The following is a 26,903-nucleotide window of genomic DNA, read 5'->3' as shown; positions in this document are numbered from 1 at the left end:
TTGTATACTACATCTCATATGTTTTCTTTGATTTACTTACTTACGTAGGCCTGCGTATGCTGCAATTAAGCTTTGAGCGGCAAATGTGTACAATTCAAAACTAACCCTTAAATGTATTTTTATTCTTCAATTACCACCAATGCACCTCAGTCCGGCTTACGTCATCTACATGCGCCACACAGCCCCACGTTTTTAAAATGCGACAGTGGTGCTGAACAACGTTCGAAAATCTGCATATCAAATATGGGTTGGACATTAACTAGTAAAATGTAAGGTATCCCCTTTTAATGTAAACACAATTTAGATTTTACCTGACTACGACATGTGCGACTCACCAGAAAATCACCAGGCTCGTCTGCGAAATTTGGAAGAGTTGACGGAGTTCACCGAGAACTGCCAGAGACAACTGAATGAGCTGTTCGAGACGCTGGGATGGAGACAGGACCAGGATAACGGCCCAGTTCAGGTAGGTCAGGAAGCTAGTTAGCTATATTCATTCAACTGCTCAGATACGATGGGTGGTTCTCCTAGCCCTGAAACTACGGCGTTCTTTATAGGACTAGTTCACCCCATAATCAATGTTTTCATAACGTTACCTGAGCTAATATCCATATATCCATATTAAAAATGTGCACCATCTGTTGTGTATGTGTAGCTAGCTAGATAGATAGGAGGCCTCCAAATAAATGGGAAAACCCTAGATGATGGGTGATTCATTAAGTCTCTGTATACATGACATGCATGCTACAACAAGTAGAGATGAGATTATAACTTGTAAATGACCTTCCACAGGAGCCGATGGAGATGTGCCCCTATGACCCGAACCACAGAGTGCCAAGCAGGAACATGGGGAGACACAAAGCCACCTGCCAACTCAGCCAGATTGGATACTCCCATGAGGAACAGGTTAAAGAGCTATACAGTATCACATACACATACACACACATACTCAACTGAAATATCAACTGAGCCATCAACACTTTTTGGTGTAGCTTGTCATTAGGGTAAGGAGTTTTTCCTGACCATAGGGCCAGACCTAGAAAAACTGGACCCTATAACTAGAGCGGACCAAAGTGGTGAGGTCAAATGATCAGGAAAAACTCTCCACCCTAATTACACAACAACCTTATCTGTTATGTTCCTTAAAAGCTTTTATAAAAAGTAAACTCCTTTTCCTAGGCTGAGATGTATGACCCCTCTCTGTGTTATGAGAATGCCAGCGTTACCAGCTTCACAATGGGTGAGTGTCACACTATTCCACTGCAAAGTGAATCTCAACTTAATGTAGCTGTCAAAATTCCCTGGACTGACCCTGGGTTGGGGAAGCCCACTGCTTGTCTCACATCTTTCTTTGTGTTTTGCCTCACCTGTAGACAAACACACACAGCAACAAGTGATTCTTCAAGCAAGAGCAAGTGCACCGTCAATTAGGACAGAGGGACTGTACAGCCAAAGTAAGATCTTTACACCCATACATTAGTGTTAGGTCACTGATAAAACCCTATGCTTGTATTCATGGCCATCAGCATTAGTTTGACTCTGTGGTAGACATGCACCACAAAATATTTATGCTTTTATTCTGGAGAAGCGATTAATGGTCATTTCACCAAAGAGCAACCAATGTTTAGCTTCTTTTTTTTTACCAAGCTCGTAGTTCTTCAGTGCCTTGCCCATATCTAAAAAGATCTCAGTTAACATGCATTAATTCATTATAAACACTGCTAAATATGGTGGCTGTGGTTTTTTATTTTATGATATAGTTTCTTTGAATTTGTCATCTGTACGTGTTCTGTGTTTTGTTTTCAGTGACAGGGGTGAGTAATTACAGGAGGTTCTCCCCTCGTTCAGGCTTACTGATTACGTGCAGTATCCTTTTAATGCCATATCCTTTCAAACATGCTGCCTCTGTTGGTGGTGCTACACACACACTTTTTCTCTGTACGTGTTGGGGAAAGGCCTTAACTCTTTTTTAACCCTTTCATACTGAAGGTGTGAGTGATCATCTCAATGGGATCAATGTGTTCTGAAAAGCTTTTGAATGAATGACTTCTCATGACTCTCTACTCTGTGATACTGTTGTAGGATGTGAGTGTGTGTAAAGCCCTTTTCATTGTGCTGCAGGTGAATACTCCACAGACGCTACAGAAGTTCCTCAGAACCAGAAGCGAGCTATCTGTGACCTTACTGTGGCAGACCGATTGGCTCTTTTTGATCACGTGACAAGGGAGGGCATCAAACAGAAGGATCAAGCTGTTGCAACCAACAACGAGGACCTTTATGTTGATTTGGTGGCCAAGCTCAAAAAGGGTAGGCCTATAAACATGAACTATTGAGATCAGTAGTGTGGTTTAAGCCACTTTTCTTATGAATTGCTCCTCTAAATCCATTCCAGTGAGTCTGTTGTGTTAATTTCTGTTCTTTAGGTAACGATCAGAACGAGCACAAGTCTCACCTGGAGCTGATGGCTGAGATGAGGGACTACAAGAGACGGCGGCAGTCTTACAGAGCCAAGAACGTCCATAACACCAAGAAGTCCTACACTGAGGTGTGTGGGGGTGTGACTGTTTCAATAGAATGTTAATGGATGTACTTTACTTTGATGTGTGTGTTATATCTGGATATGTTTTTCATCAATCCTGCAGGTGATTCGGGATGTGATTAATGTCCACTCTGTTGAACTGTCCAGTCAGTGGAAAGAGGAGGAGAGGAAGGAAGAGGTTAGAGAGTCCAAACACGGCCCTCACAGGTAATCCAACCAATGTCTTCGTACCTACATGATGGCTCATACAAAATCCAGTTAGTACTGTAATACTTATTTAAGGAGCATGTAAAAAATAAAAACAGACTCCCCTGAACCGTTTGTTTCTCAGGAGAAGTTCTGAGGGCAGGCGGTCTGCCTCCATAGAGTCCCGCCAATCTCACGTCAGCTCCAGGGATGGAAACGTCTCCCAGCACAAACACCACCGCAGCGAAGAGCGCAGAAAAGACCCCAGTCCAGAGCAGGGCCAGGGGCGCAGCCGAGAGAAGGAGCGCAAGAAGAAGAGAAAGAGGTGAGTCAGAGAGTAGTGGATTGACTGAATATCAATTGTCTCATGCATTCAAATCTGACAGTGTTTAATTGTATGAAGTCACCATCAAGGCTGGTTGCAGACCTTTAGTGGTTGATGAATGCTTTGGCTGTAAACATGTTTGATGAATTGAATGTGTGTGGACATTCACAGGGATTCCTGCTCGCCGGATGAGAGACCTCATGATCGAAAGAAGAAAAAGAAGAAGAAAAAGGAAGAGAAGTGATTTTCAAGTTTAGTACTTTGGCTTGGAAAACCAGAGATTAGGTCAAGGAGCCAACCAAAGCTACGATCCAGTGTTCATAATAGCGTACCACTTAGAATGTACGCCTTCATACTAAGTGCCCAATTCATGGTTTCATACTAAGTAGTATGCATGTGTCGAAATTGTAGTTTGACTCACAGACAAATCTTTCTTTGATGTAATCTAATGATGATATTTTAAAGCAACAGTGCAGCTTTAAACAACTGTCTTAAACTAGAGAGGTTATTAAATGCCTGTTGTATTAGATTACAGAATGTAAATAAACTGTTAGAACACGATTCTCAGAATTCTGTTGTACATTCATAATTACCCCTGTATTTGACTCACTTCCAAAAAAACGGTTTGATGTTTAAAGTTAAAACAGCATTGTGTTTGAACTTTGAATAGAAGCTTCATATGTGTACTTTAATGATCATGGTCATAATCTGTGTAAAAGCTTTTGTGTGATGGCCCTTATTTAGAAGTATTCAGAGAAAAGTCTTACTTCAGTAAGGTTACCTTTCATTCTCACAAAAATGACTTCTGTTGTAAAGCCACAATTACTTTAGAATTCATGGATTACTTCCTTTTTTAACAAGAACTCTGCATAAACAATTGTCAGTGTCTTTCCATGTTGCGACTAGAAATGGTCAGAAATATCTACACATTTCTATCAGATATGTATATTAATGTAATCAATTAGGTGTAAATGGCCCCTCCCAGGCCAACCCTATTGGTTGAGACCCCTCAGGGCAGTTTGTGCCTTTCTCAGTGTGTACTGTATTGAATGTTGGACAGGGGTGTCCATAGTTGGCACACTTTTGCCAGCAGGTCAAAAGGACATAAAAGGTCAGGCCTGGGGTCAATGTGCATCTGCAGTCTTTTAATAATGGGATAAAAATACTTTTCAATATCTGTCACAACACTATCCAATTGGTACTGAGGTTGATCACCTGTTAAACCGTTACTTTAAATGGGTATTCAATTCATAATCAGAATGTGAATCAACATTTTTTTTTACTGAATGACTATAATTGACCTTAACCTTAACTGTACTACTTGAACAGCTCCAAATGTCAACTTTTGAATGTTTTTAGTTATTGGGGTATTCACGACCTGCACAACTGTGTCAGTATACTGAAATGGTCACAACAAAATGGACCCTGCACTAGTCTCATCTGTTTTAAACCCTCCCTCTCTAATTCTGTATTTATCATTTTCTCCTTACTCTCTCATCCCTCTCTTCTGTCTGGGTCTCTGCCCCTGTTTGTATTTGGGATTAGGGTTAGACTCAGGTATTTCTCACCCTGTCGAGGAGAAGAGGGAGCCGAGCCCGTGGCTGCCTGAGAACCTTATGGATCCCTGAGAGAGGGAGAGCAAGGGAGAGAGAGAGAGGAAGGGGGACCAGTGCTGTGAGTGGGGAGCGAGAATGCTGTAAGGAGTACAGTTCAGGGAGGGTATAAACTGGATTTTTCTGTCTTTATTTTAAAAAGACCTGTGGACTATCTGATACGTTGAGTGAGGTTCTCAGTGGATTATACAGAACCAAACAGACAGAACCAGCACCATGGGAGCCCCCAGGGTGAAGGTAAGCAAGCAGAGCAGACATGGTCTAACATGGTTTCTGAGATGTTGCTACGCCAGATTCTGGATGTGAATGCTGTATTTGGTCCAATAGTGTGGTTCTTGGGCCTAGGTTCTCTGGTCCGCAGGTGGTGTACTCAGTGATGCTGGATTGAGGAACCTAATCTAACTATTGGTTGTGTAATGATGCGGTAATGAGGGTTTATTTTTGGTACTGTGTGAGAGTGTATTTGTCATGGACTGATTTAGCTGGTGGGTTGTGAGCATAAAGAAACCTAAATATACATTGGCGTTTAAATACTATGTGACCTATTTTCAGGATGATTAGCCTAGTGGTTCACATGCAGCCCCTAACAGTGTTTGAGTTCCCTCTGAATTAAGGGTAATTACTTTAGTCTGTACGTTTCTCAGGAATGTGCCGATTTGACTTTATCTTACAGAGCACTCCACTACACACAACAGCAAGTCAACCGACAAGGCTTGAAACATTGCACTTTACAACTTTGAGAGGTGATTTTGTTGTTTGAAAATTGGGTAAATGTATGTTTTTTCTTTGTTAGCGGTAGCTAAATATAAATTAACAATATCAAATTTGCATCAATCAAGAAGTCCAGGATCTCATTTTACACGGTACAGATGGAAGCAGTTACATTTCTTATTTATTTGCAGCAATTCTTTGTGGATAGAGTATTACTATTCAATGAATAGCTTTTTCATGACTACTAACTGTTCAAATGGAAGGATTAGGGTTAGTGGAGGTGAGCAGTCTATATCCCACACTGCACCTCAGTGTCCCAGGGGGCCTGGAGGTCGGTGGTGATCACCGATTTACACCACCAGGCAGACGTATGGCGTCAACTCTACATTCTGGGTACTTGCCCAGGTAATGTATGGAATACTCCAAATCAATTGGTTTATTTCAACAGATACACTCAATTATCTGTGTTATCATTGAGTACCATTTGTCATGTATACACTGACATTAATTTATTGCTCAGGTGCTCTTATTCATCGTCTTTTAATAATTGATTTAAGTCCATTATAGACTACTGCACATGTGTTTTATTGATGTCCTCTGGAGTTTTGAATAACAAGCTGGAAATGGCATGGATGAAAAGTGGTGGACTCATGGTGGACAGACAGCTGCTTGACATCACAGCAAACAGAGAAAAGGCCTTTTACCTTCTCAGAGGAGTGGGATGAAGAGCGCCTTTAGAGTACAGAGAAAGTGCCCTGGAATGTGAGAAGGGCCTGAGAACTGCTGTGGCTCACCTTGTGGTTTTACCTTAACAAAGAGCGTGTTGAGCCTGTATTTCTCATCTCTATCTTGTTCAAGGCGCAGATGAGCTCTTGCCTAAATCTACAGAGCATAATACAACCCTATCACCTGGATGGCTGATACCTGCAGAATTTCCTCCCACATGTCTCATGTCGTGTGACATCCAATAGGCTGCTGTTAATCCAAGGAAGTGACTTCAGTTTATTGGCCTATTTTCTTTCTGGAAAATAAGAAGAAGTGACTCTATTTTTGGACATGATTTAGCCATATGCCTCAATACCAGAAATGTTTGCTTCGTGACATGTCCAGCGTGTCTTTTAACAAATATTTACCAAATATTCCAGCAAACTACCCAACCACAGACCATCTTTGGTCATCTCCCCTAATAACATATAGCCTTTTCTAGTGATGGCCTAATATGCCACCTTGCAGCCCAATTTTTATTTCAACAACTCCAAGCAACAACTCCACAAATTGTTGCTTTTTGTGAATTCATTTTGAAGTAGGATATACACTCTTGCTGCTTGTCATACAGTATATAGTTTTATGAAAATAAAGTTTGCATTTTTCTTATTTAGCAGATTAATCATAGGCCTTATTGGCAGGTTTAAATGTAGTCATTTAGCCTACTCCAACTGTAGCCTAGGCTTACTGCAGGCCTATATGATATATAACTACAGACCTATGATCTTGCAGATGTCATATTATGATTGATATGAAATCTGATGTTTGTCAAGGAATTAGTCAAATATAGACCACATAAATGTTGAATATTATTCATAGCCTACAAGTGTTACATAGCCTACAAGTGGGCAATTAATACATGTCTGGAATGCCAAGACAAGAAAACAGGCTTGCGTTTAATGAGTTGTTATAATGTGCGTAACCACCACCAGAGGGAGATATATCTGACATTTTAAAAGGGCCATGATTATTGGGTATAAAATGTTCTTAGTGATCCATTAGCCTTCATTAATTAGCCTAGACGTCTACAGTCACCTAATTGTTCGTCCTCAAAACAGTTGTTAATTTAAGAAGGAGTTAAAAGTGTAACGAAATAAGAGCGCCTGTAGGCTATTCATTTTGAGCTGAGAGGTCTTCCATCTTCCAACAAAGGTAGGTCTTCCAACCTTTACCTTCTGTTATCGTTATAGCGGGGAAGAAATAGGCTACAGCCTAAAATGGCCGTTTTAACCTCGCTTTGTTTTTCCGCCTTTTCTACAGGTTTTGGTTATCTCTCCGCTGCTCGTGTTCCTATTGTGCATCCTCCCCTCCCACGCGCAGGACGAGTACTCTGGTTACCACTCAGGTGAGCTGCCTGACGTGCACTGTTAGCGCCATTAGCCTTGCACCAATAGCTACTGTTTGATGTTAGCTAATTATCCACATTTCTAGAGGTAAGCTAAAACAGTAGGCTATATCTTGATTTTATTTCAGTTGACCTAGATTGCGGTTAAAATGTTATAGACCTATATTCTCATGCCACCACAATTAAACATTTTTGATATTTGCTTACAAACATTTACATTGGTTTATCTATCTAATAACAGGCTATTTTGTTTCGTAAACAGACTATCATTTTACTGGGAAGGTTTCAGGCTTGTTCAATTATTGTTTTGTGTCATATTAGGTGACGAACACACCTATGAGGGCTCATTGGTCGACAACTATGAGCATTCAGGATACCCACACCCAGGTAATAACTACAACATAGCAAAGTCCCTCCTTCTAGTCAAAAGCCAGAATGCAAACGTTTCCCTCACTTAAACCCCTCCACCGCTCCCCATTCCTCGCTGGCAGAGGAATACCCACCGGAGCCCACTCACAGCTATGAGGAGCAGCAACCCTCATCTGGATATGACCCCTATGCACCAGCCCCCACCAGTGTGAGCATGATCACAGAGGACTCCTACCCCTACACCACCACCACACAGGTGAGGGGAAGTCAAGGGGGAAAGTATGTTATGTGTGATGTTTAGTAATGGCATGTCATGTAACATTGTGTTCTGTCATGTAAGTTGATATCATGTTATAACTGTAGGTACCATACGAGCAGGAGCCCTACGAAGAGTCGCTCCAGGCCCCTGGTGGTGGGGAGGCTTCTCTGGGGGAGGAGGGGCCAACAGACTGTAACTGTGAGCCTGGAGAACCAGGGTTCGCTGGGTTTGCAGGGCCCAAGGTAGGACGAAGGTGCAAATGTAATTTAGAACCTTATAAACAGCAAACATCCATTTACTTTGCTGATTAATACTGATTAAATGGCATTTATATAGCATTCACTGGGTCCTTAAGTGATTTGCGTCGTATGGGGGTAACTCACCCCATCCACCACCATCCTGTGGTATCCTTCTGTTTTCTGGACTAAACAAAATATCTGTCTGTCTATCTGTCTGTCCATCTAGGGAGCCAGAGGACTGCAAGGTAAAGATGGCTTCCCTGGGGCTCAGGGACGGGAGGTGAGTGTTAATCACTGTATAGTCACTAAATCAAATTCATAGTGCTCATATCCTTATTGGAGTAATGCTGTTGATATTGTTCCTGTGTGTTCTGTTCAGGGGTACAAAGGATTCAAAGGAGTTCTAGGAAGAGGAGGAGACACAGGGCCTGAGGTGAGGAAGTGAAAAAAGTCAAATAAAAGACCTCACCCAAATCAGCCTTAGACACTATCCATCTCCCTAAGCAAGGCTTGAACCCAGGTTGTCCAACCCCACTGCAAACAGGCTTGCCACAACCTCAAAAGAGAAACAGTATCTCCCTGGGAAGAATGTAACTTAAAAAGTATGGCATCAACATTACCCTTGAACTTGACTCAACAGCTGTATTGACCTTTGCCTTCTCTACAGGGTGACTCCGGGCCTGATGGGGAGGGCGGTGCCTCTGGTTTCTCTGGAGCCCAGGTAAGTAAGAGGCCTATAGAGGATATCACAGATGTAATGTATCTCTCTTTCATTGTTTTGCTCTGGTCTAAATTCTGCAACATGGCACAAGCAATGTAACGTTTTTCTATATTGGATTTGGCCAGTAGATGGCGATCTCTTTATTATTCAGAACTGGAGAGTGGCTATGTTGTGTCGTTGAGGTGAAAGGCTGAGCTTCAACAACTAGGATAGCTCTTTCTCATTCTCTCTCTTGGTCTATATTTTATTGCATTCTTTTGCACCTTGTCTCTCATTCTTTCTCTCTCCTACAGGGCTTGCCTGGTCTTCCTGGAGATCCAGGTGAGACAGGGGTGCTAGGACTGAAGGTAAAGACCCTTCCTCTAAACCAGTCCGGCATCCTACAAAATATGTATCACATCAAACAAAATCACTCTTTACCCAAAAAGCCATTATAACCCCATATCAAAAACAGTGTGACCCTTTACAAAATCTTATTTGAATGTTCACTAATAACAGCCCAAGCCACCATAATGTTCATCTAAAGTTTAAACCTACAAGAAACAGCATGACATCACATAAAACACCTGCTGTACCACCGAGAACCAATATGACATCACATAGGACCAGTATGACATCACAGGGAACCAGTGTGACATTACAGAAAACCCGTATTGCCACGGTCAAGACAACTCTGAACTCAGAAACTCTTAAAAAGGTTTTGTAGAAAGATGGGGCCAGAGTTTTCCACTTAGAAAATATCAGAATTGACCAGCAGGAAGCTCTACGCAAAAAACGTAGGTACATTTTAACTCAGAGGTTCTGAGTTTCCGAGTTGTACTGAAAGACACCACAGATATGGTCAATGGAACGGTCTGCGTTTCATTGACTCCTTTACCGCATCTATAAAGGTAGACCCCAAAACCAGCAAAAAGGTATGACATTATCAACCCCCACTGTTCCACAGAGACATCACAGAGTACCAGCATGGCATCATAGAATACCATTATGCCATCACAAGTATTCGCTAATTACACCCAAAAAATCTTCATTGACAATTTGAAGCTGTCTATGCCTGAGTGTGTTCCTTATCCTCAACAGGGTGACATCGGTATGGAGGGGCCACGCGGAGGAGTGGGGGTAACGGGTGAGACTGTGAGTATTGACACAATGTAGCTGTTATGTTTTGTAGGTAACCATATTTGGTTTGATAGCAGGGATTTTATTTCAATTAATCTCACAGAAACAAATAAACAATCCATAGGTTATTATCGTGTAATTACCAATTACCGTTGGATTTTCTAAGGAAATCCACTACCTGGTCATTTCTGTAGCGTAAAATAAAGTTATTCCTCAAATGAGTGTAAGGAAATGTGATGCTAAATCTCCAGCATGTTTCAGTCTGGCCCTACTCATGTGTTTAGTTCTTTGTCTTTTTCTAGGGTCCAATTGGTGAGGCAGGGCCTGGTGGGCCTGATGGAACTGGAGGTATCAAGGTAAACATGGTGGCTCCCACAACTCAACACCGTCCACTCACAACAGTTGCCACCGCTCAGTGTTGCTACCACAACTCAGCACATTCTCAACATGCTCAAATCAATTCTTCACTCAGCTCCTTACACAGCTCTCACTGGAAGCAATACTAAGACTTTGTGACGTGAAAGCCTCAAACAGGCTATGTGATGTGATCATTTCCATTTAACATATAAACAACATACAAATTATTGTAATTTGTTCTGGCCATGTTGAGACATATTTTTTTCCGACCTTCTCAGGGATCAACTGGAGCAGAAGGGAAACAGGGTCCTGAGGGAACAGACGGGGAAAAGGTAACGCCTTTCAACCTTGCTTTGTGACCACGGTTAATTAAACCGGGGTTCAATAACTCATTATTTAAAATAAATCGTATAACTTCTATTTCCTGTCTAAAATGTCTTCCATCTCATCCGTTCTCTTCCACAGGGTCAGATTGGAGCACCTGGATTCTCAGGAGACCATGGGGAGATGGGCTATAATGTAAGATGGATGTCTGTCTATCCGTCACACCATTCATCTCTCCACTTGGATCTCTTGTTTCTCCTTATCTACTAAGACTATGCTATTCCCTACATGGAGAGAGACCAATCCTAACTTGCTTTTTCTTTCTGTGTTTTATAGGGGTATCCTGGAGAGCCAGGAGGCAGAGGAGAGACCGGTCACAAGGTATGTTTAGGGGGACAGGAGTTATGTTGTTTTCACAGAAAGTACTCTAGTTGCTCTCAAAAGTCATTGGCCCTTCCTCTTCACAGAAACTACTCTGGTTCCCCCAAAATGTATGTGTGTTCATGGGTGTTTTCCCTAAACTGCATACTGTTATTTTCACTGAAGGTTTTGCTATTGTTGATTTTGTGAGTCATGTGGCTGTTAAACACTTTTGGCCATAACGATAGCATCTTCTCCACGTGGGAGATTAGATTGATACTGTAGTATGTCTCCCTTGCTCTCTTCTCTTCTACTTTCTGGTTTCTCTGTATCTCTCTCTTTCCTCTCTCTCAGGGTGACCAAGGCCCAGGGGGCATGCCAGGCAGTGATGGGGAGCCTGGAGAGGATGTGAGTATCAGTATGATAACCACTAAATTAGTAATAAATAGATAAGGAATCTGTTGATGCGATTTCTCCTAACAAACTACATGTTTATTTTCCAGGGTCCTCTTGGAGTTCCTGGGGTGATCGGCTTTCCTGGAGAGTTTGGACAAAAGGTAAAGTGAAGGAAAATTGCATGCTGGGTATCAGGATGACATCATCACAATGGTCGTGAAATGCTTACTTACAAGCACTTAACGAACAATGCAGTTTTAAGAAAATATTTACTAAATAAACTAAATGTGGACATGAACTTTTAATACTTAAATGAATACTTTGTGAATAATGGCCAGTCTTCCCTCCTAGGGCACGAGCGGGGATCGTGGTGTGAGGGGACCTCCTGGGAGAGTAGGAGCTGGGGTAAGACAGGCTTAATAACCACTATATGAGGTGCTCTAATCTCAATCACATGTGCACAGTAGACTACAGATCACAATACAGACACTGTCACTTCCACATTCCTCAGTAAAGTCCCCTCAGTGTTGTTAATCAGATGTAAATGCCATGTTGCTTAAGGGTTTCATGTGGGTGGACAGACCCATGTGATATTGTTGACAGTCAAAACAAGGAAGGTAACAGATATGTTAGTAAAGTCCCTGAAAACATCAGATCTGTTGGTAAAGTCCCTGAAAAGGTTTCAGTGGCAGTTAAAAACACAGATGGTTTTAGTTATAAAAAAAACACTGTCAGAGATGTTGTGGCAAGTACCGTGTCTCTTGCTATAAGTTGAGACAATTAAAAATGATCTGTCATTGGAATTGAACTAAATTCCTCTTTTTGAACAAGGGTTCTCATTCAGTTTACCTATGTGTGTGTTTCATATTACAGGGGCCTCAAGGAGCGAGAGGAGATGCAGGAATTCCAGGGAAACCAGGACCTAAAGGCCTGCAGGCCCAGCCTGTGTGTATATGTCATTACTCCAACATTGTCATTACCACTACAATTATCATCATTGACTTTTGTGATTATACAATTGTTGATTTAATACGTTGTTTCTAGGGAGCCAAAGGGGAGACAGGACCTGATGGTGAGAAGGTAACCTTTTATTTACATTCCCCATCACACTGCTAAATTACCAGTCAATTTCTCACAGTTAATCAAGCACACACACACACACACCAGTAAGTGAAAGTGGATGTGTATTGGTCATCTACTGTTTATGTTTGGGTCTTTCCTTTGTGACTGATGAGCTGTAATAAGCAGTCCTATCATTGCCATGGCATCTTACTGACTTATCTCATGTGCTGATTGTTCCTTCCTCAGGGTGGGGTTGGAAGAACTGGTGTGAAGGGAGAGAAAGAGGACAAGGTAAATCATATGACAAGGCCGAGGCGACGTCACTCTCATCTATCTACTTCCTGTTTCCATTGATGTAGTGGGTCTGTTTTTCTTCTTACCAAAAATGTTTCCGTTCCTCTTTCCAAACAGGGAAGTTTTGGAGCACGTGGTGACAAAGGACAGGTTTGTATACTCCATTCTGTGAAAGTATGTGTTTTTTTTCACCCTAACCCATTCTATGTCACATAAAAACCATAGGTTGTTCCTAGATGACAGCAGACACAACAGCACATACTGTAGAGAGTTGAGTTCCTGTTATGTCATAAAATCCTAAAGGAACTGTTTTAATTAGGTAAAAGTATTGAGAATTAAATTATTTGATTAGGGAGAAGTATTGAGATTGAGTTTAAATCGTGACTTTTTGTGTTCAGTGACTGAACAGTGTCCCCCCTCTGTCTGTCTCTCTCCTTCCTTCCACTCATCTCTGAATGGCAGCAAGGGGAGAGAGGTACCATCGGCCCTGATGGCATTGTTGGACGTAATGGACCCCCCGGCATCCCAGGCTCCAGAGGAGAGCCAGGTCCAGGCGGTGACCTGGGCGTCAAAGGTGGCTCTGGACCTAAAGGAGTGCCAGGTGCCCCTGTGCGTATCAGGAGCCAACTCCAGTCTGCCTGGAGGAAGGGTCTCCCCCTTATTTTACATTGACCCATATCTAGCAAGAATGTTTGCTGACTGATTGATCAATTATTTAGTTGCTTGGTTGATTGATTGCCAGCTTTTTGACCTCAGGGCCCTGGGCTGACAGATGAGCAGGTATTGCAGCTGTGTAAAGGAGTGGTGACAGCCCAGATCTCCCAGTATGCAGCTTCCATCCGAGTCAAGTGTTCCCAGGGCTGCCCAATCAACAACCGCACACTTATTGGGCCGCCCGGAACCAGGGGACCAACTGGAGAATCAGGCAAACCCGTGAGTCACACAGCCCCCAAACCAACCCCTATCTACTAAGGAAAGCCTTTATTCTGTTGACCTCTCTCTCTCTCAGGGTAAAGCGGGCAAAGCTGGAGTCAAAGGAGGCAGGGGCATCCAAGGGGACACAGGAGTGGATGGTCAGAAGGGGACAGTGGGTGAAAGAGGTATGTAATCCAAATGTCTTAGTTCAACCAAACTTGATTACAGGTAAACTAAACCCTGATCAGTAAGGCTCATTTCAAGTGAAAATTAGTGGAGCTCCTTTGTAGTGGCATAGCTTCAGAGTGCACCCCTAAGCTCTCTGTTCTACTCCACAGGAACAAAAGGCCCGAAAGGAAAGGGCGGTGAGCCTGGTAAAGGTCTGCCAGGACACGATGGGCATCAAGGCCTCAGAGGTAGGACACTGTTTCCACTGGTGTGAAACTCAGGTCTACCTCAAAATTGCTTGTCTTAGAATTGTTGTAAAGTATTTGTAACTCACATCCAGATTCACTGGAATAGGCATTGTGTGGTTTTATTCAACATTGATGTTAGCAGGAAGTCTTTTTCAAGTGAACTTTTAAGACGCCACCTCCAATTGTTAAAAACATTTCCCCACAGGGCTGCCAGGCCACCCAGCAGAGCCAAAGAATGGTTTGGCAGGTCACAGAGGGCCCCGTGGTTTCACAGGCGCTTTGGGCCAGCCTGGCATGGCAGGCAACGCAGGAGTGCCTGGCTTCTGTGAGGCACGGGACTGCAGCATTCACGCGCCTGTGATGCGCAAGGAGCAGGGCCTAGTGAAGGGACCCCGCGATCTAAGCCCCAAGATTTAACCCCAACAAGGAGCTTCAGGAAAAGGTGAAGGAATGGTCCACGACGAGGGGTCACTCTGGACGGTCGCTCCATGGCAACATTGAAGTTAATTCAATTCACATCTCAGCCAAACCAGGAATTGACATTGAGTTTTGAACTGGGAAATTACCAATGTGTACAGCATTGATCTTTTTGAATTTCATGCCTAATTCAATTCCTGTATTGACTGGTATTGAAATGTAATTAATCCAAGCACTGTTCAATGGGGCTCACCAGTGATGGAAGGGTTTGGTGGGACACGCTGGACTCTGCACAGAGATGAAACCAGCCTTGACGCATTTCATCTGAGCCAAGCAAGGCTCCAAATGAACTCTGTTTAGGCATAATTGATACCTTTTTTGTTAGGCCAAAATAGATTTTTTTTATGCAGAAACAAAAATGAAATTGTCTTCCTCCATGCAAACCATAGGTAAAGGGGCTTGAGAAACTGGCTAAAAGAAATGGGCAGAAAATGAAACTTGCAGGAGTCTCTGGCTATCAGTCAGGTTTGGTTTTTGATATGATCAACAATGATGGGTATACATTGAAAATAAAAAGTGATGTAAATAATTTTGTAAAGTATCGCAAGTACATGTACTGTGTGTTCTGAAATATCACTGTTTTAGATAAATTCTTCTTACTTTTTCTTAAGATGAGTCCTCGCTTTTTTAGTCGCCACAGTTTGAGCGTGTTTCTGAGAATAGTCTCTTTCAGTCATCTCATATTTGGGTTAATCTAAATAATTTAACCCCCCCCCCATTAACAGATGTTCACAGTCAAGATAACATTGATCAATATAAAATAACATACTATTTGACATCATTTCATATTAAAAATAATACATTGAAATGTGTTATACAGTATATTGTATTTGGAATTTCTATAGTTAAATAATCTGGCAATGATTTGTAGGACAGCACAAAATGTCTGTCGATTAAATGAATTTACTATATTCATTGGATGGAGATTTAGATTTTTAAATAGATTCATGTACATGATTTATTTTGCATAAATAACTTTCACATGAACAGGATGTTAAACTCTATCACCTCTTAATTGATGTTTTTATCATTGTCAATGTTCATTGAGAATCATCCCAACACATTACAAGGCGGAAACATAGCCCTGTAAACTCAAGTATATCACACACGTGTTCTTAACATTTGTACTTTTGTGTACATGTTGGCAATCAGAACCCTGATACAAAAGCGTCACAATGTTTGGAGACAATTCTTTTTAATGCATCACCACCACATCACAGGACAGATTAGAAAATGAGCAGAGCATGAAAATGGATGATTATCTCTCATCAAAAGCATGCTAAACAGGATGGTATATAACTATGCTATGAAAGTACACATGAATGAACACAAGAAAATAAACCTTGTTAAAATGTTTAACGCTGCTCGTGTTCAAAAGGGCTCCTCTTAGTGTGTAAAATGATGGTTGTCAGCTCATATAAAAGTGTTTGGTTTTATGGACTGGAAGGAGGTAAGAATTATTACCAAGTATTAAACACTATTGTACATCTCTATGGTGAAATCAATCGAGTCACTTGTCTCTAAGCTTATTCTCTGATCTAGGGGTGAGTAGGAGTACGTATAGAAGACTACTTTAAAATATTTATTCTTAAAATGTGGCACTGGTTCCAAAGCATCTTGATGAAGTATAACCATTGTGTGCCTTAAATTGTCCAAGGGAGAGAAGGCAATGTTTTTCTAGCCAATTGTACATTCATACTTGCATTTTATATTCACTAGGTAATACATAGCTTAATAAATATTTAATAAATATCTCTGGCTACATGACCCTGCATGATGATACAGTGCAGTTAATTGTAGGTGGTCAGCAGTGAGAAATGTTCTGTTGAATTTTCATTTAAAACACAACACACTTTCTTCCTCTCTTAGGTAAAAAGATGTGAACTTCACCCACCATACTGGTTTACTTGGTTGAGTTTTACTATGTTCTGTACAGGGTTTTTTTTTTTAAATGGGTGGTCATAAGAAAGAAAGTAACGTTGCGTAGAAGACAGTAATGAGACAAAAACCATACAACTAAAAGCTGTAGAAGTCATTTGTTTCCCTTAGATGAATTACATCAGGCTTATAGTAGATTAACTTTGAAAAAGTGGGCCTAACTGTGCTTTATCAGCTGGATCGATGTCAAGGGGTGTCATCTGGGTAAGACCAACATCGTTGGAGTCCCGTTGCTTTAGCTTCCTTCAGATGACATTTAAAGTACAATCAAAAAGATCAAAAGCATCATCAATGCCCAAAGTCCTACAATTTTAAAAAGAAGAAAATAGTTGTTAAATTAATTACTTGCATTATTTGAAAAATGCTGATTGTCTAACACTCATTTCAAAATCTCTCATTGTAATACAATTAAAAGAACAATAATTTCCCTGTGGCAACAAAACTTGGTTCTGATAGTTATAGAAATGGATCATCTGCAGCTGTAAAGTATATTTTATTTTGATAATAGTACAATCCAAAGGTAATGCATGGTCTAAAAAAAGCATCATTTACCATAATGAGCTAGTTGAGCGTTTGCGGTGGCAGCGATAGCGTTTGTCCCTAAGTAGCAAAAAGAGTGATATGAGCAATGATGATGACAACAATGCTTAATATTTATATCAATGGTAGATATGTTGTGTAATACACCAATAACTTCAGGGGAAACCATACCTAAGAAGTGGATCCTGGTCTCTTTATGTAACCCATCCTGTTTCTAAAAAATGAAGGGGTGAATAAAAAGAAAGGTTTGTACTATGTTGGTACTTTGCAGACACTAACAGAGGAAAGGAAGGTGAATTGTATTCAGAAAGTTGACCTACCTTGGTGCAACCAGTAGTTAATTGGCATATTTACTAAGGATGACTTTTCCAAAGAACACGTCCTTGCATGGAGGAATGTATTCCTTTGTCCTTACTTTACCCCTGTCGTTTTTATAAATGGCAATGGGCTGCAGAAAGAAAAATATCTTATCACATGTCATGTCTCAATTGAAATGGCCCCTGCCCCTCTGCATACTGTTGATGATACTGTCAATGGTGAGATGTGAAAAAATTATAATGCTAATAGAAAATGCCTGACTTCACATTGTATCTACTTGTCATAAGCATATATGCAATAGTTTACCTCTTTGCCAATGGTCCAGCTCTCCTCACATTGGGCATCCAATTCTTTAAAACGGTGCTTCTAGTGTGACATTACCCTCCTGACATATGTAGGCAATTTGATTATCCTCTACAGGGGCTGCGGACACTGAAACTGAAAAGTGAACAAAGAAAAGGACGAGTGGGATTGGGAATCCACTTAACATCAAGAAAGGATGATTTCAACCTAAATCCACTATATTATGCAGCAACTGACTGGTGTCAGTTTAATAGATGTGGTCACAATAGTGGGATGTCCTTTCCTGAGACCTAAAAACTTGCGTTAGATCCCCAAAGCTAAGCTTTAAAATCCATTTTCCAGAATGGCTTAAATTATAAAAACAATGGTTTTGAAATTAGCTCTCACGAGCGAAAATAAGTTCCTGAAAAATGTGCACAACTTTAAAAAGGTATTACTCACATCGGCTACGGAGAGCGTGATCACAGTCGTCCGGAACAGCTGATGATCTCATGCATGTTTCAGTGTTACTTGCCTCGAAGCGAGCATCGAAGTTATTAAGCTTGACTGGTAGGCTCGGGTCACTGAGCAGCTCGCGGCTGTGCTTCCCTTTGTAGTCTAATAGTTTGCAAGCCCTGCCACATCTGACGAGCGTCGGAGCCGGTGTAGTACAATTCCATCTTAGTCCTGTATTGACACTTTCCCTGTTTGACAGTTTGTCGGAGGGCATAGCGGGATTTCTTATAAGCTTCTGGGTTAGTCTTGCTCCTTGAAAGCAGTAGCTATACCCTTTAGCTCAGTGTGGATGTTGCCTGTAATCCATGGCTTCTAGTTGAGGTATGTACGTACAGTCACTGTGGGGACGACGTCATCGGTGCACTTATTGATGAAGCCAGTGACTGATGTGGTGTACTCCTCAATGCCATCGGAAGAATCCCGGAACATATTCCAGTCTGTGCTAGCAAAACAGTCCTGTAGCTTAGCATCTGCTTCATTTGACCACTCATTTATTGACCGATTCACTGGTGCTTCCTGCTTTAGTTTTAGCTTGTAAGCAGGAATCAGGAGGATAGAATTATGGTCAGATTTGCCAAATAGAGGGCTAGGGAGAGTTTTGTATGAGTCTCTGTGTGAGAAGGAAAGGTGGTCAAGAGTTTTTTTCTCTCTGGTTGCACATTTAACATGCTGGTAGAAATGAGTTAAAACGGATTTAAGTTTCCCTGCATTAAAGTCCCCGGCCAATAGGAGCACCGCCTTTGGATGAGCAATTTACTATACGGCTTATGGCCATATACAGCTCATTGAGTGCTGTCTTAGTTTCTAATGTCCTATTGGTAGGATATACGTGCTTGTAGTTCGTCTATTTTATTATCCAATGATTACCATCGGTCCTCTTAGCCGATGTACAAAGGCAAATTACCCACTCGCCACCGGATCCTTACAAGGCTTCCCGATCTTCATTCTCAATATCTCTGTCTCCTGCCAATGACGGTGATGAGGGCCTTGTCGGGTGTCTGGAGTAAATCCCTCTCGTCCGACTCGTTAAAGAAAAAAATTGTCTTTCAATACGAGGTGAGTAATAGCTGTCCTGATTTCGAGAAGCTCTATTCGGTCATAAGAGACGGTGGCAGAAACTTTATGTACAAAATAGGTTACAAACAACTTTTTTTTAAACTCAATAGCACAATTGGTTAGGATACTGTAAAACGGCAGCCATTCTCTCCAGCGCCATTCATATACCTCAGCCTTTCGTGTCAGGGTAGGCACTTTGTTGATTTCTGATGTTCAGTTGTAGAACTGTTTATCTGTTTTCACTATTGTATCTAAGCTATTTATTTTAACATACATTGGTTAAAAGGAAAAAAACAGAAAAATGGAAGAAACAAGCCCCAAAAAAAACTATTGGTCAAAAAGTATATGATATCACCATGTACCAGGAGTGAACTGTACTACACGGCCGAAAGTATGGGGACACCTCTTCAAATTAGTGGATTTGGCTATTTCAGTCACACATGTTGCAAAAAGGTGTATCAAATCGAGCACACAGCCATGCAATCTCCATAGGAAAACACTGACAGTAGAATAGCCCGACTGAAGAGCTCAGTGACGTTCAATGTGGCACCGTCATAGGAGGCCACCATTCCAACAAGTCCGTTTGTCAAATTTCTGCCCTGCTAGAGCTGCCACGTTCAACTGTAAGTGCTAGAAACGTCTAGGAGCAACAATGGCTCAGCCGCAAAGTGGTAGGCCACAAAACCTCACAGAATGGAACAGCCGAGTGCTGAAGCAGTAGTGCATAAAAATCGTCTGTCCTCGGTTGCAACACTCACTACAGAGTTCCAAACTGCCTTTGGAAGCAAAGTCAGCACAATAACTTTTCGTCAGGCGCTTCATGAAATGGGTATCAATGGCAGAGCAGCCACACACAAGCCTAAGATCGCAATGCCAAGCGTCGGCTGGAGTGGTGTAAAGCTCGCCGTCATTGGACTCTGAAGCAGTGGAAACATGTTCTCGAGAGTGATGAATCACACTTCACCATCTGGCAGTCTAACGGAAGAATCTGTGTTTGGTGGATGTCAAAAGAATGCTACCTTCCCCAATGCATAGTGCCAACTGTAAAGTTTGGTGGAGGAGGAATAATGGTCTGGGGCTGTTTTTCATGGTTCGGGCATGGCTCCTTAGTTCCAGTGAAGGGAAATCTTACCGCTACACAATACAATATAATTCTAGACAATTCTGGGCTTCCAAATTTGTGGCAACAGTTTGGGGAAGGCTCTTTTCTGTTTCAGCATGACAAGGCCCCTGTGCACAAAGCGAGGTCCATAAATAAATGGTTTGTTGAGATCGTTGTGGAAGAATTTAGCTGGCCTGCACAGAGCAGCTCAACCCCATCTAACACCTTAGGGATGAATTGGAACGCAGACTCCTAATCCCCAACATCAGTGCCTGACCTCACGAATGCTCTTGTGACTGAATGTAAGCATGTCCCCTCAGCAATGTTCCAACATCTTATGGAAAGCCTTCCCAGAAGAGCGGAGGCTGTTATAGCAGAAACAGGGGGACCAACTCCATATTAACGGCCATGATTTTGAAATTAGGTGTTCGATGAGCAGGTGCCCACATGCTTGTCAATGAAGTGTGTATTTCCATGATTGTCTTTTAACTGAAATACCTAATACACTATAAGAGACGTTATTTAATCTGACACAGACAGCTATAATTACTCCAACGACCCACTCGACACGTTACGAATAAACCAAATCTAATTGAGGAAGTCTGATAGCGGAATTCGCTGGGAATTCCCCCACCCCAAACATTCACTTTCAGGTAGCAAAAAACAGTCCAAAGGTTAATATAGTGTAGACCTATCTTAATATTTTTCCTATGTTGTATTTCTATCTATTTTAACACCTTCTTCAACAGAAAGAAAATCATAGGCACGACACTAACGTTACGGCCATACATTACAAGCACGTTAATTGCCTTCTACAAATCAGGATATGACGCAATGATATAGGCTACAACTAATAAACTGGTAAATAAAGTATTGAGTTAACGTTCTGAAATAACAACGACTCCCAGTAACTAAAATTCCGGTTTCTCTTCAATTTAACGCCAGATTCATTGGAAAAAACATACCCAAACACATCTGGAGAATGAGCCAACAGCATCGCCATCATATCTCCCTTGACTCATGATGACAGAGCCGGCGCGCTCGTACATCCATGTGCACGTGTTAATTTTGTCCATCCACACCAGACTTGATCAGGACACGCACGTGGAAAACGCCTGAAACATTCATGCCAATTTAGCTACCTAATTTACCCTGGGATATAAACATTGGGTTGTTAATATATCTGAAATGCATAAGATCCTCTACTCTGACAATTAATCTACAGATGAAACGGTAAACCTAGTACATTTCTAAGAATCTCTTATTTTTTTTACTTTATATGGCGGTTGGCAACCACCTTTAAGGTGCATTACCACCACCACCTGGCGGTGTGGACCTCAACCCATCTATCAATCACCCATGTGGGTATATTGTGTGTACATTTATTTTGCAAAGTGCGGTGGTGAACATGTCTCATGTCTGCAGATTCGCAATCGGTCATGTGGGTGGAGGGAGTGCACGCGCACTTCAGAATGTGACGCAGTCGGGGAAATCCCAGTTTAACTTCTCTCTCGGAAAGTATATAACCTGCTACCCTCCTGTTCTAAATCGTCATCTTCGTTGCCGTGTACTACAATTATGCTTTTTCAACTCGTCTGCATATTAGGTATGTTGTCATTTATTTTTAACAATGAATTTGATATTCCAATGAGGCAGGCTCACCTGAAATAATGATTTACCTTGTGTTTGTCTAAAGCTGCCTCTGTGCAAGGTGGCCTCACACAGGATAGGCCTACACAAGAGGTGAAGTCAGTTTGTGGAGAGGACTCAATTCTGAAATGTAAAGCACTATGTAAGCCTGGGGTCCAGTACCGGGCAGTGAGGTGGTACAAGGTAAGCTTTCAATTATTGTGATAGCACAAACTGTGTTATGAACCATCTGACCAAATTCTGTACAAGTGCAATATATGCCAAAAACATACAGCACTGGTCCCAGACCAGCTGTTAAGTGCATATAGTAACCTCAAACCCTCTTCTCCCAGCTGGGTGAGGAGCCCTCTAATAAGGAGTCTGGTCTATTGATGAAGAGGCTATCATCACCTAAAAGCACCACCCAATGGTACGCCGGTCTGGAGCGTGAAGTGGAACTTTTGGCTGATGATTCTTTCGATATCTTCCTGCCCAATGTAACGGCTGTTGATAGCGGGAGGTACAAGTGTCTCCTGGCAGCACCTGTAGGAGAGCAGAACCAGGAGGGGCAGGTTCACCTCAGAGTGACAGGTATGTGTGTTCTACTCTCATTGTGTGCTTATTTTGGTATGTAGACCTACTGTATGTGAGTGTTTTAAATTGGACCCAGAGAGAGTTCATCTATGCTGCTAAATTCTTAAAATGTTTCCAGTGATGCTCAAGGATTTGTGGATACTTGTTTTGCAGGTTGCCTTGAGTCCACAGACCAATCAGAAGAAAGGGATACCATTCTAGTTCTTTCCATTGTGGGGATTGTGGCGGCATTGCTGATATTCACCATCAGCTATGTGAGTTACAACATTGCCAGCTGTTCCTCTATTATTATTTTTAACAGATAAAATAAACAAACATTTTATGGTTTTCATGTATTTCATTTTCTTTGAAATGTTAATTATTGACTCAATAATCCTCATCTTTACCATAGGTCATCCTAAGGAATATGTTATTGCAAAGGAGTAAGAAGTATCCACAAGAACCACTTCTAGATGCACCCCTTGAGAAGAAAGATTTAATGTTGATTTACACTCTGGGGCCAAACTGGTCGAGACAGGGTTCCATAAAACATGTCTGTGTGTGAGAGCCTGTTCTGTTAATTTGGGCTCATTGTATACTTGAACGTAAAGAGGAAATGCAGAGAAAGACTAGGGCACGTTTGAAGCTGAGCAACGAGTCTATCATGCTGACCACACCGCTTGCGTTGTGAGCGTGGCAAAATAAATGTACACATACCTGTTATTCAGCAATTTCATCCAAACTGCTCATGCGCATCAACGAGCGTCTAAAATAGACGCTTTATGCACTGCAAGTCCAGCTTCTCCCATCTCCTCATTGGTTTTTCAGAGCATATACCCACATGGGTGATTGAAAGATGAACTGCGAACCACACTCCAGCTCAGTTGGTGGTGGTAATGCACCTTAAAGTTGGTTGTCAAACACCATATAAAGTCAGAAGAAGACTGATGGAGGAGAGATTACTAGAAACAAACTAAGTTTACCCTTTTATCTCTGGATTAATTGTCAGAGTAGAGGACCTTGTGCATTTCAGGTAAACTAACAACCCAATACTTGTACTTTCCAGGAGAAGAGTTCACCTCTAGAGCAGATGGAGGCAGACAACCCTCTGGCTGGGACTATAGAACCAATATGTGTAGGCTTTTCAAAGAAATGAAACTGTAGCCTATACCCTTTCACTCAGGCAGCCAAACAGCAGTACAAAGTCAGGCTAGAACAGCAGTTCTCCAGCAATGATTGCTCGTCTGCAGCATCCACTCGCCTGTGATGCGCAGGCAGCAGGGCCTGCTGAAGGGACCCACGATCTAAGCCCCAAGATCTAACCTCAATAAGGAGCTTCAGGAAGGGATGCAGGAATCGTCCACGATGAGTGGTCATTCTGGAGGGTTGCTCCATGGCAACGTGGGGGTTAATCCCATTTACATTTGAGTCAACCCAGGAATTGAAGTCGACATTGACTTTGAACTGGGAAATGACCAATGTGTAATTTTCCTCTAAGCAAAATAAAAGTGGGCTTTGGTGAAAAGTAATGGGCAGAAATTTTACTTGTATTGTTTTTTAAACATGATCAGCAATTCTGTGGATACATTGAAAATAAAGAAGCCTTGTAAATAATTTTGTAACTAACTGTATCTGATGTATGCTGTCTGAGTTGCTAAATGGTTTTTAACAAATCTCTACCTATTTCACAAGACACATTCTGTAATTTTTTATTTTAGTTATATACTGTACCTTGACTTTACAACATTGACAGGTGACGTAAATGACTAATGTGCCAATTTTGAGCCCGGATTATCACAACTATTGGGATGATCACAATTATATTTTTGGATAGCTGTTTTAATAGTTAAATACATAAATACCTCTTTGCTAATAATCCTTTGAGTGACAAACAATTGTGTGAGGTCTCTGACATCGTCAAACACATTACAAAGTAACATCAAACAGCATAAAATGGAAGCCAGGTTAAGCCATATGATCTAAACAACATTGAACACGTGAATCTTTTACAAACATTAAATTCCATGTAGTTAAACATTTAATACTATAGAATAACTAAAAAAATGTATTGCGTCACCATATCACAGGACAGATTGGACATGAGGAGTGCATGGATATGGGTCATATACAATAACAGTGACCTTTTTCATGACAATTGTCTGATCATAGCACTCAATACATTATTGCACAATAATAAAAATAATAAGCTTGATATCAACATATTCATGTAATCACTTGTCTCTAAGCTTATTGTCTGATCTAGGGGTAAGTGTAGCTTGTAACAAGAAATGTATTTCTGGACCAATAACAAATTACAGAGTAGATAGTGGACACTATAAAAATACGTTTTAATTTTTTTTGCCTCGTTCATTTTGACACTGGTCCCACAGGTTAAGTGAGTACCTTCCTCATGGGCACAATATAATTTGGATTTCAGACCAGTAATTCTCCAATTGCCAGTTCATTTCATCACTTCCAAGCCCAAGATAAACTGATGAACCTTGAGCGCTTCTGTTATTGCTCGGCATCTCTAACATCTACTGTAGCTAACTGTTATATTAACATTGTTTTTACCACAAATATGGAAGAGAGAAAAGGCAATGTACAGTGTCATGACGTTGGCCTGGGGGTAGGTTTATGACAGTCATAAATACCTCTTCCCCCCTTTTTCCTCTCTCTACCCTACTGATGTTACATTTGCAAAACCCTTGGTTAACATAGAGATTCTGGGAACATCAGAAGATGGGGGGAAATGAACTATATTCTCGTAATCCGAACAATTGAACATATGCGGTGGTACTTAATGAATATGATGTCAGTTCGGTTGTCATCTGAGACATTCTCATCATTGATAAGATGACAAACTCTACAGTGGAAAGTCTACACAGAGTTATCGGATTCACATGGAATTGTTGTTCAATTTAAATGTTTGAATATGAAATTATTTGTGATGGGATGAAATGTGATTTTAGCTTCTAAAATGTGTGATTTGGGTTTTCATAATTGATAGGGCTCTGCTCAAACAGTGGCCCGCCCCTGTGAAGGGACATGGGCTATAAAACTTTTCAAACACGCCCTCCTCTCCCTTCCTATATAAGCCCTTGACGACAATATAACCTCCTGTTCCGAGGACGACGGTCCGATGTCAGAATGGTTCAGATAATAACTACAGAACGAAGCCAACAGCCTGAGCTTTGGTTGCGAATGGTATGAACTTTGAACTCTTATTCACTACAGAAGTGTTACCTCCTAGCCGTTGAGTTAGCAACAGCCGCTGCAAACGAGGGTTAGGAAGGAACAGACAGAGTATCCCGTCTACCACACAACGACGTTACTACAACGTATTCGATTTACCAGCAGAGACATTCTTCAAAGGACGAAGGACTCGGTTGGGCAACACGGCCTTCCATCTACCACCAACCTACCGAAGCGCAGCTCAGAGTAAATATTTATTGCACTTTCCTTTTCCAAATGGGCGGTAATTTAGAATGCATAAGATAGCACAGCTTTGCCCTTTGTTCCTCAGTCTTCCCGCTCTTTCACTCAAACCCAACCCCATTTCTTTTGTGTAACAAGCTGTCATATCTGTTCCGCCCGCTAGGGACATTTTCCTTTATGACGTAATTTGTAATCAAGTTATGATTTAATTATGTGTATGTGTAATTAGTTAGGTATGTAGTAAATAAATAATTAAACCCAATTTTGTATTGCTGATTCAACTTGTTAGCCAGGGTTCGTGCAGATAACTAAGAATTTACCACTTTCAGATGAGACTGAATTAAGATGACGATTAATATTGACTGCTATTGATATAAAATATTACTAGGTCTTTAAAAGTTTATTCGGAAGATAACAGCTCTATAAATATTATTTTGTGGTGCCCGACTCTCTAGTTAATTACATTTACATGATTAGCTCAATCAGGTAATATTAATGACGGATAAATTATTTTATAGAATAGAATGTCATATCACTTAATCCGGCATAGCCAAAGACACGACAACAGTGTAACAATTACTAAACTGAAATGTTGGGAAAAAACACCTAAAAATACCGTACCTTTATCATTTTACACTTATACATATGTCATATTCACATGAACTGAGCAATCAATATATTGCTCACTACATTAATACTACAACACTAGCTATATGTCC

The 26,903-nt window shown here is 41.3% G+C and overlaps 3 protein-coding genes across 3 annotated transcripts; all 3 read left to right on the top strand.

The window, feature by feature from the left end:
• Positions 1 to 172: 172 nt before the first annotated feature.
• On the top strand, positions 173 to 3,611 carry LOC115141024 (U11/U12 small nuclear ribonucleoprotein 48 kDa protein-like). The gene is made up of 9 exons (XM_029679597.2): positions 173 to 466; positions 793 to 906; positions 1,180 to 1,240; positions 1,374 to 1,454; positions 2,122 to 2,307; positions 2,424 to 2,545; positions 2,643 to 2,746; positions 2,871 to 3,050; positions 3,222 to 3,611. Exons 1-9 carry the CDS (start codon positions 323 to 325, stop codon positions 3,292 to 3,294), a joined length of 1,065 nt encoding a protein of 354 aa, XP_029535457.1. The 5' UTR covers positions 173 to 322; the 3' UTR covers positions 3,295 to 3,611.
• Positions 3,612 to 4,879: 1,268 nt separating this feature from the next.
• LOC115142229 (collagen alpha-2(IX) chain-like) lies at positions 4,880 to 16,654 on the top strand. The gene is made up of 26 exons (XM_065027197.1): positions 4,880 to 4,900; positions 7,400 to 7,484; positions 7,806 to 7,871; positions 7,976 to 8,109; positions 8,217 to 8,354; positions 8,578 to 8,631; positions 8,731 to 8,784; positions 9,019 to 9,072; positions 9,366 to 9,419; positions 10,153 to 10,206; positions 10,494 to 10,547; positions 10,827 to 10,880; positions 11,014 to 11,067; positions 11,209 to 11,253; positions 11,587 to 11,640; positions 11,736 to 11,789; positions 11,980 to 12,033; positions 12,502 to 12,573; positions 12,673 to 12,708; positions 12,937 to 12,981; positions 13,102 to 13,134; positions 13,447 to 13,593; positions 13,741 to 13,917; positions 13,994 to 14,084; positions 14,238 to 14,315; positions 14,521 to 16,654. Exons 1-26 carry the CDS (start codon positions 4,880 to 4,882, stop codon positions 14,730 to 14,732), a joined length of 1,974 nt encoding a protein of 657 aa, XP_064883269.1. The 3' UTR covers positions 14,733 to 16,654.
• Positions 16,655 to 21,605: 4,951 nt separating this feature from the next.
• Positions 21,606 to 24,360, top strand: LOC115141020 (CD83 antigen-like). Its single transcript, XM_029679595.2, has 6 exons — positions 21,606 to 21,777; positions 21,970 to 22,150; positions 22,241 to 22,377; positions 22,527 to 22,764; positions 22,921 to 23,021; positions 23,159 to 24,360. Exons 2-6 carry the CDS (start codon positions 22,123 to 22,125, stop codon positions 23,309 to 23,311), a joined length of 657 nt encoding a protein of 218 aa, XP_029535455.2. The 5' UTR covers positions 21,606 to 21,777; positions 21,970 to 22,122; the 3' UTR covers positions 23,312 to 24,360.
• The last annotated feature ends 2,543 nt before the right edge of the window (positions 24,361 to 26,903 follow it).

This window comes from Oncorhynchus nerka, linkage group LG14 (genome assembly GCF_034236695.1).
Source record: "Oncorhynchus nerka isolate Pitt River linkage group LG14, Oner_Uvic_2.0, whole genome shotgun sequence".
Taxonomy (NCBI): domain Eukaryota; kingdom Metazoa; phylum Chordata; class Actinopteri; order Salmoniformes; family Salmonidae; genus Oncorhynchus; species Oncorhynchus nerka.
This window is presented reverse-complemented; position numbering and strand designations above follow the sequence as displayed.